Source organism: Salvelinus sp. IW2-2015, linkage group LG26 (assembly GCF_002910315.2).
Source record: "Salvelinus sp. IW2-2015 linkage group LG26, ASM291031v2, whole genome shotgun sequence".
In the NCBI taxonomy this organism is placed as follows: domain Eukaryota; kingdom Metazoa; phylum Chordata; class Actinopteri; order Salmoniformes; family Salmonidae; genus Salvelinus; species Salvelinus sp. IW2-2015.
The window spans coordinates 38,896,272-38,905,219 of NC_036866.1; the positions used below are offsets into that span (position 1 = coordinate 38,896,272).

General features: G+C 44.2%; 1 protein-coding gene across 1 annotated transcript in view; it reads left to right on the forward strand.

Moving 5' to 3' along the window:
* vac14 (vac14 homolog (S. cerevisiae)) overlaps window positions 1-7,593 on the forward strand; it is a 28,032-nt gene extending 20,439 nt beyond the window's left edge. Inside the window, exons 11-19 of the mRNA XM_023971575.2 lie at window positions 4,422-4,566; window positions 4,670-4,735; window positions 5,050-5,197; window positions 5,306-5,426; window positions 5,625-5,799; window positions 6,038-6,156; window positions 6,273-6,352; window positions 6,966-7,116; window positions 7,269-7,593. Of these exons, the coding sequence (XP_023827343.1) occupies window positions 4,422-4,566; window positions 4,670-4,735; window positions 5,050-5,197; window positions 5,306-5,426; window positions 5,625-5,799; window positions 6,038-6,156; window positions 6,273-6,352; window positions 6,966-7,116; window positions 7,269-7,443 (1,180 nt within the window). The 3' untranslated portion in view covers window positions 7,444-7,593. The remainder of the gene's footprint in view (window positions 1-4,421; window positions 4,567-4,669; window positions 4,736-5,049; window positions 5,198-5,305; window positions 5,427-5,624; window positions 5,800-6,037; window positions 6,157-6,272; window positions 6,353-6,965; window positions 7,117-7,268) is intronic.
* The last annotated feature ends 1,355 nt before the right edge of the window (window positions 7,594-8,948 follow it).

The following is an 8,948-nucleotide window of genomic DNA, read 5'->3' on the forward strand; positions in this document are numbered from 1 at the left end:
GCTCTACCTGCTGCATGATGAACCTGCCGTTTCTACTTGTAGAATCGTAATGCTAGTCAGTAGCCAACTTTACTTTGAGCCACTCAATCCTACCAGTTTGTCTGAGCTATTGGATTACTTACAGTGAAGCCTTGTTTTTAACTAGACCTGACGTCTCTGTTTTGCATGGAGACGACATGTCATGCTTGTGCCATGCCTCATGACTGGTGCCATGTATTCTCAAAATCTTCAAGCTATTGTGATTTGTCTGCGGTTGTGAGGCTGGTTGGACGTGCTGTCAAATTCTCTAAAAATGACGGAGGCGGCTTATGGTAGAGAAACATAACAATTCTCTGGCAACAGCTCTGTTGGACATTCCTGCAGTCACCATGCCAACTGCACGCTCCTTCATCTTGAGACATCTGTGGCATTGTATTGTTGACAAAACTGTACATTTTAGAGTAGCCTTTTATTTTCCCCAGCACAGGGTACACCTGGATGGATTATCTTGGCAACAGAGAAAAGCTCACTAAAAGGGATGTAAACGAATTTGTGCGTATGGAACATTTCTTGGATCTTTTATTTCAGTGCATGAAAAATGGCACCAACACTACATGTTGCGTTTATATTTTTGTTCAGTATAGAAGCTCCAAAAAGGTTGTGCATGCATTGGCCGGGAATCGAAGCCGGGCCTGGCAGCGTGAGAATTCTACCACTGAACCACCAATGCTTAACTGTGAAGAAAAGGGTCCCTCTGTTTCTGAAGGAGAGAAGAATGCCACGGCACAGCAGGGTTGGAAAGGGGGGGGGGGATTAGAGAAAAGCGCCGGTGTTAAATTTGTTGGAATGAACAAATAGACCTGCAGAGAAGCTAGAAGATGTTTGTCTGTGCTCAGATAAACGTTGGGAACTGAGGAAGATCTGTCACGATAAATGTTTGCTCATTCATTTACATGGAGCCAGTTCGGACACACACAGTTCATTTGGAAAGTATTCAGACCCCTTCCCTTTCTCCACATTTTGTTACATTAGCCTTTAAGTATTTTTCAAATCTACACACACTACCCCATAATGACAAAGCGCAAACAGATTTAGCCAAATGCATTTAAACTCCGTTTTTCACCATTGACATTTAATCCTAGTAACAATTCCCTGTCTTAGGTCAGTTAGGATCACCACTTTATTTTAAGAATGTGAAATGTCAGAATAATAGTAGAGAGAATGATTTATTTCAGCTTTTATTTCTTTCATCTCATTCCCAGTGGGTCAGAAGTTTACATACACTCAATTAATATTTGGTAGCATTGCCTTTAAATTGTTTAACCTGGGTCAAATGTGTTGGGTAGCCTTCCACAAGCTTCCCACAATAAGTTGGGTGAATTTTGACCCATTCCTCCTGACAGAGCTGGTGTAACTGAGTCAGGTTTCTAGGCCTCCTTGCTCGCACACGCTTTTTCAGTTCTGCCCACATTTTCTATAGGATTGAGGTCAGGGCTTTGTGATGGCCACTCCAATACCTTGACCTTGTTGTCCTTAAGCCATTTTGCCACAACTTTGGAAGTATGCTTGGGGTCATTGTCCATTTGAAAGACGCATTTGGGACCAGGCTTTAACTTCTTGACTGATGTCGCTTCAATATATCCACATAATTTTCCTCCCTCATGATGCCATCTAGTTTGTGAAGTGCACCAGTCCCTGCTGCAGAAAAGCACCCCCACAACATGCTGCCTCCCCCGTGCTTCACGGTTGGGATGGTGTTCTTTGGCTTGCAAGCCTCCCCCTTTTTCCTTCAAACATAGCAATGGTCATTATGGCCTAACAGTTCTATTTTTGTTTCATCAGACCAGAAGACATTTCTACAAAAAGTACGATATTTGTCCCCATGTGCAATTGCAAACCGTAGTCTGGCTTTTTTATTGCGGTTTTGGAGCAGTGGCTTCTTCCTTGCTGAGCGGCCTTTCAGGTTATGTCGATATAGGATTCGTTTTACTGTGGATATAGATACTTTTGTACCCGTTTCCTCCAGTATCTTCACAAGGTCTTTTGCTGGTGTTGATTTGCACTTTTTGCACCAAATTACGTTCATCTCTAGGAGACAGAACGCGTCTCCTTCCTGAGCGGTATGACGGCTGTGTGGTCCCATGGTGTTTATACTTGCGTACTATTGTTTGTACATATGAACGTGGTACCTTCAGGCGTTTGGAAATTGCTCTCAAGGATGATCCAGACTTGTGGAGGTCTACAATTTTTTTTCTGAGGTCTTGGCTGATTTCTTTTGATTTTCCCATGATGTCAAGCAAAGAGGCACCGAGTTTGAAGGTAGGCCTTGAAATACATCTACAGGTACACCGCTAATTGACATCATTTATCAGAAGCTTCTAAAGCCATGACATAATTTTTTGGATTTTTCCAAGCTGTTTAAAGGCACAGTCAACATAGTGTATGTAAACTTCTGACCCACTGGAATTGTGATACAGTGGAATAATATGTCTGTAAACAATTGTTGGAAAAATTACTTGTGTTATGCATAAAGTAGATGTCCTAACCGACTTGCCAAAACTATAGTTTGTTAACAAGAAATTTGTGGAGTGGTTGAAAAACGAGTTTTAATAACTCCAACCTAAGTGTATGTAAACTTCCTACTTCAACTATATATGTGTGTGTATATATGTCTCTTATTTAAATAAGTGTTCAGACCCTTTGCTATGAGACCTGAAATTGAGCTCCGGTGCATTCTGTTTCCATTGATCATCCTTGAGATGATTCTACAACTTGATTGGAGTCCACCTGTGGTAAATTCAATTGATTGGACATGATTTCGAAAGGCATACACTTGTCTATATAAGGTCCCACAGTTGACAGTGCATGTCAGAGCAAAAACCAAGCCATGAGGTTGAAGGAATTATCCGTAGAGCTCTGAGACAGGATTGTGTCGAAGGCATAGATCTGGGGAAGGGTACCAAAATATTTCTGCAGCATTGAAGGTACCCAAGAACACAGTGGCCTCCATCATTCTTAAATGGGAGAAGTTTGGAACCACCAAGACACCTCCTAGAGCGTTCCGTCCGGCCAAACTGGGCAATCGGGGGAAAAGGGCCTTGATCTGGGAGGTGACCACGAAACCGATGGTCACTGACAGAGCTCCAGAGTTCCTCTGTGGAGATGGGAGAACCTTCCAGAAGGACAACCATCTCTGCAGCACTCCAGATATCAGGCCTTCATGGTAGTGGCCAGATGGAAGCCACTCTTTAGTAAAAGGCACATGACAGCCCACTTGGAGTTTGTCAAAAGGCACCTAAAGGACTCTGACCATGAGAAACACGATTCTCTGCTCTGATGAAACCAAGATTGAACTCTTTGTCCTGAATGCCAAGCATCACGTCTGGAGGAAACCTCACACCATCTCTACGGTGAAGCTTGGTGGTGGCAGCATCATCCTGTGAGGTTTGTTATTCAGTGGCAGGGACAGGGAGACTAGTCAGGATCAAGGGAAAGATGAACGGAGCAAAGTACAGAGATTCTTGATGAAAACCTGCTCCAGAGCTCTCAGGACCTCAGACTGGGGCGAAGGTTCACTGTCCAACAGGACAATGACCCTAAGCACAGACAAGACAACGTAGGAGTGGCTTCTGGACAAGTCTCTGAATGTCCATGAGTGGCCCAGCTCAGCCAGAGCCCAGCCAGAACCCAATCAAACATCTCTGGAGAAACCTGAAAATAGCTGTGAAGCAACGCACTCCATCCAACCTGACAGAGCTTTAGAGGTGACAGAGGATGACAGAGGATCTGCAGAGAAGAATGGGAGAAACTCTCCAAATACAGGTGTGCCAAGCTTGTAGCGTCATACCCAAGAAGACTTGAGGCTGTAATCGCTGTCAAAGGTGCTTCAACAAAGTACTGATTGCAGGGTCTGAAAATTAATTATTTTTATATAAATGTGCAAACATTTCTAAACCTAGTTTTGCTTTGTCATTATGGGGTGTTGTCTGTAGGTTGATGGGGGGAAAATAACTATTTCATCAATTTTAGAATAAGGCTGTAATGTAGCAAAATGTGGAAAAAGTCAAGTGATCTGAATACTTTCTGAATGCACTGTAGATAAACTCCAGATTTCCCATAGTTCCTGCTGGCCTAGATGTGCTGTAGATCTGAAAGCTTGTGCATTGTGTCCTCTAGAGTCTAGAGCAGTTAACTTGCTAAGCTGCTGTATTGCCCAGATCTGTCGTGCAGTCCGACACCTATGTCTCATTTATGTGGGTCTACTGTTTTCTGTTATACCCGACCATGCCTCAAAGTCCTCTACAGTGTTTGATCTTCCTCTGTATTGTTTCTGTTTCCCTCTGTGGCTTTTTAGTATCTGCTGTTACATATTTTGGAGTATGTGTTCCCATAACTTTGTCTTGTGTTCTTCCATTCTTACCTGTTTTCTCTCTCCTGGACAGTGCTGACCGGTCACAGGTGACCCTTGACCTTGATGGGATAGTTCAGGTGCTGGACCGCCACCTGCATGACTCCTCCACCGGCATGATGACCCGCATCGCCGTGCTCAAGTGGCTGTACCACCTCTACATCAAGACACCTCGCAAAGTGGGTCGTATTACCAATGCTGCTCCTTTCTTTGGAGTGTTTTACAGTGTCTATCAGCACACTGATCTGTGTGTGTCTATTTGTGTGCCTTTGTGACGTGTAGATGTTCCGGCACACAGACAGTCTGTTCCCCATGCTGCTGAAGACACTCTCAGATGAGTCTGATGAGGTGAGTACTACATGCACCCCCAGTTCAGTATCTCACTAATGTTAAAGGTATACTTAATCCAAGCAGTCTATGGACAAGGTTGAACAGCAATCCATGCTTTTGGTTTTGTTTACTTGGCCACTGTTTCAACTGCTTACTTTTGAGCATTTGTGGCAAATCCAATTGGCCAGGTAAACAACCAAAGCATTGATTGCTGACTTGCCTTGTCCATAGACTGGTTTCCTTACGCTGTAAGCAATTTGTAATTTGGCTGAACTATCTTTTTAATACAAGTTTTTACAAAAGTAACCAACCTCAACCCATCTATTACCCAGGTCATTCTTAAGGACCTGGAGGTTCTAGCTGAGATTGCGTCATCCCCAGCAGGACAGACCGATTCCTCAGGCTCATGTGATAATTCTGACAACAAACTGGCGCTTCAGGTTCCTGATGGGGCCAAGGCAGGCCCACAGACAGTTGTGGGTGAGTAGAAAATGTCTCCGGAACAGTAGTATAATGCATAAAAGTAAATGATGCATTAAGCATTAATTCTCACCCACCTAATGTCCTGTAACCCTGGTTCCAAAATAGGCGACTCGTCGCCCTCCACCCCCAGCATGAACTCTTACTTCTACAAGTTCATGATCAACCTGCTGAAGCGCTTCTGCCTGGAGAGAAAGCTGCTGGAGAACAGAGGAGCCTTCATTATCAGGTAGTGACATATGTGCATCAACGAGCTGCGACATTGGGTTAGACTCACAGGTTCCTGTGTTTTTTTTGTTGTTGCTGAAACTCCAAGTTTCTCAAGAGACCATGGATTTGTTTATTTTTCAACCTACTCCACCCCTCTGGGATTGTTTGTAGTTTCAGTTACCCATCACCTCACTCTCCTTGCACTCATCCCCCCCAGGCAGCTGTGTCTGCTTCTGCACGCAGAGAACATATTCCACTCCATGGCAGACATCCTGTTGAAGGAAGAGGACCTGAAGTTTGCATCCACCATGGTGCAGACGCTAAACACCATCCTGCTCACCTCCGCAGAGCTCTTTCAGCTGCGCAACCAGCTCAAGGACCTGCGCACACAGGTAATGCCTGAGAAATGGGATTCCTCTGTATGGCTGACCACCAATTCCATTTGAATTCAGGAAATTTCCAATTTAAAAAATGAAAGAATTTTGAAAAATGAACTGAACATGAATTTTAATTAACTTCTTGAACGGGCAGAATTGTAATGGAATTGAACCCAACCCTGTTGACCCAATGAGGTACAGTTTTCCCTGCTGTGTGTATCCTCATGTTAACTGTGTTTGGCGCACCCTGCAGGAGAGCTGTGCCCTGTTCTGCTGCCTGTATCGTTCCTGGTGTCACAACCCTGTGGCCACTGTGTCTCTCTGCTTCCTGACCCAGAACTACCGCCATGCCTATGACCTCATACAGAAGTTGTATCCTTTCTGGTTGTCTTTGATAAACATTTTGCATATCAGCATTGTTGCACCTCGTAGTGTATGCCTATTGGTATATTATGGCATACCATATTTCCTTAATGTTAGCCATTTAGCGGTGATTTGGAGGTGACTGTCGACTTCCTCATGGAAGTTGACAAGCTGGTACAGTTGATCGAGAGCCCCATCTTTACCTGTGAGTCCCACAGCTCAATATTGGATCAGAACACACACAGTGGATCCCAAACCACCCACTCACCCCTACCAACTCAAACGGATGGCCGTCCGTTTTCATGTGTTTCTGATGGAACTTTTGAGGGCGACTTAGAGTTGCAAGGGGGATCAACCCTTCATCTTTGGGACACACTCGTGACTTGAATGATGCAATTCATGTTCCACATTTCAATAATAAAACAAGCATGAAGTTCAAATTAACAAATTCCCTCTGTCATTTTACAAGATAAACCTCAGTAACAGTTAAAACACAAAATTATTTGTTACGTGTCAAGCCTCAGACGTAACACGCCTCTCCAAACATATCGCTGTGTGTATCGGTAAAGCACTTCGCCCTGCAGCCTTGTTGGCTTGGCCGAGTGGCTATCGGATAGCCCCTACACCCTCAATTTTGTAATTAGCCCCTACACCCTCAATTTTCACTCCCTCAGCTTTGGGACACTGGTGCATATGGCAGATGTGCGCATGGAGGGGGAAGGGGAAGGTACTGATTTGGGATTCAGCCACACATTGCACCGCACTACAAACATACACACTAGCCAACCAACCGGTCTCTCAACTGTTTGTTTTTATAGACTTGCGTCTCCAACTGCTGGATGTGGAGAACAACCCATACCTGATCAAGGCCCTGTACGGCCTGCTGATGCTGCTGCCCCAGAGCCAGGCCTTCCAGCTGCTCTCCCACCGCCTGCGCTGTGTGCCTAACCCAGAGCTTATGAGGACAGTGTGAGTAGAACTAAACACTGTGTTATTGTGGTGTGCCCACAGTGTGCAGAATTCTATTCCCATGGCCATTACAATATTCATCCTAACACTTCTCATCGGATGTGCCCCATGCATTGTTATAATTTATCTGGAAGCATGTTTTTATGTTGCAGGGATGAGTCAAAGTACATTGAGTCTAAGCCTGTTGGCGCCAAGCATCTGGCCTACACCCACATGGACTACAATGACCTGCTGCAGCACTTTGACCGGGTCCAGAGCAAACACCTYGAGGTGCGCCACCAGCGCTCAGGCCGTGCTGACCACCCAGACCGGAAGCTGGTGCTGTGACGCATTGGGACCATCTTTGACCCCTGAGGCAGGGCACTGCGTCAAGCCTTCACCCACGCATGCCCACACACGGCGACGCAAAACATCCCAACCGGTAACTTAAAGGAACCAAACTGAATGAAGACTGCTCATCTCTTGTTTAGGGCCACCCTTGTGCTAATAAATTGTTTAGCCATTGAACGTTCTGTAGGAATAAAGGACATCAATTCAGATTTTTCTTTTTTAAACAGTATTTTTTTTTGTTCAGGTGCTGGAAGTGTTGAGTTGCACACACACACACACACAGCCCATACATTTGTATTTAACCCTGCTTTCTCCAGACGCATGGACAATTTGTTTAGCCCCACCCAATCCTATTGTAAGAAGTGACACTACCTTATTTTGACTGGAGGACAATCAAAGCTTGAAATTAGGTCAGGGGAAACCGCTTGCATGTTATGTTTAGTTTTTAAAATAATGAACACCATCTTTGTTCTCACTATTTAAACTGCTTGATGTTACTTGGCAGGCCCATATTCCACAGTTGTCCCAAAAGACCTGTACAATGGACATGTTCTTTCGACTCTTGTTCCACAAAGCTAAACAACTGGATACTACCGCACCTGAATTCAAGTCATGGTTGTTGAACAGTGTTAAATATCTCTCTCTTGGCCCCTGAACTCTCCTCCACCATTCCCTTCTCATTTCTCTCTTCTCCACAGCCAGTGTTTCCCCCTAACTGACTGCTCTGCACCCCTTTTCTCTTTTGAACTGTTGTCATTTACTTTATTTTCTTATTGCTACCATACCTGCTTCCTGGCCAGGCCTTCTGTAGAGAGACTGACCTTGTGTTATCAAGTGAAACGTATAAAATAAAGTGGACCATGTATAATAATAATGACTTCTTTCTTTTCATCAGCTCGTATAGTCTACTATGCATGCGTATGTAAACAGCAGGTGATGTCAGTCATGATTTTATGGATGGTGATTGATCTGTGGGTCCGGTGTTGGATTCACAAGAACAAATCATTTCCGATTTCATTTTTAAAGCTTATGAGATTTCATGCCACAAGTTGTTAGTACTTCATCTTGATCAAGGTAATCCTCACTCTCAGCAGATGTAGCTAGCGGAGTAATGTTTTGTCATACAGTAGCTACTGTAGCAGCTGGGCAGTAACAGTGGGCCAGGTGTGTGGGCTCATTTTAGACAAGGCTGGTGGTATGGTACTTGTCAGTTAGCATGAATATGCAGTGTTTCAGTTTTGTTTACAGCTGATTCGTTTCGGTGATGCTGATCAGACCCATTGTAAACACGAAAAGAGCGATCTAACTTATTAGTAGGGATGCACCGATATGCAATTCTTTGGTCCGATACAGATAGCAGATATTGTAGCGGCCTTTTAAGGGTTCTAGTAGAATTAAATAGTTGAGACGCACCAAAAAGTTATTTTGTTGGCATTTACATATGTCCCCATTACCAGTAAAACATAATCAAAAGAAATTTCACTTACTTGCTGTTTCGTTGA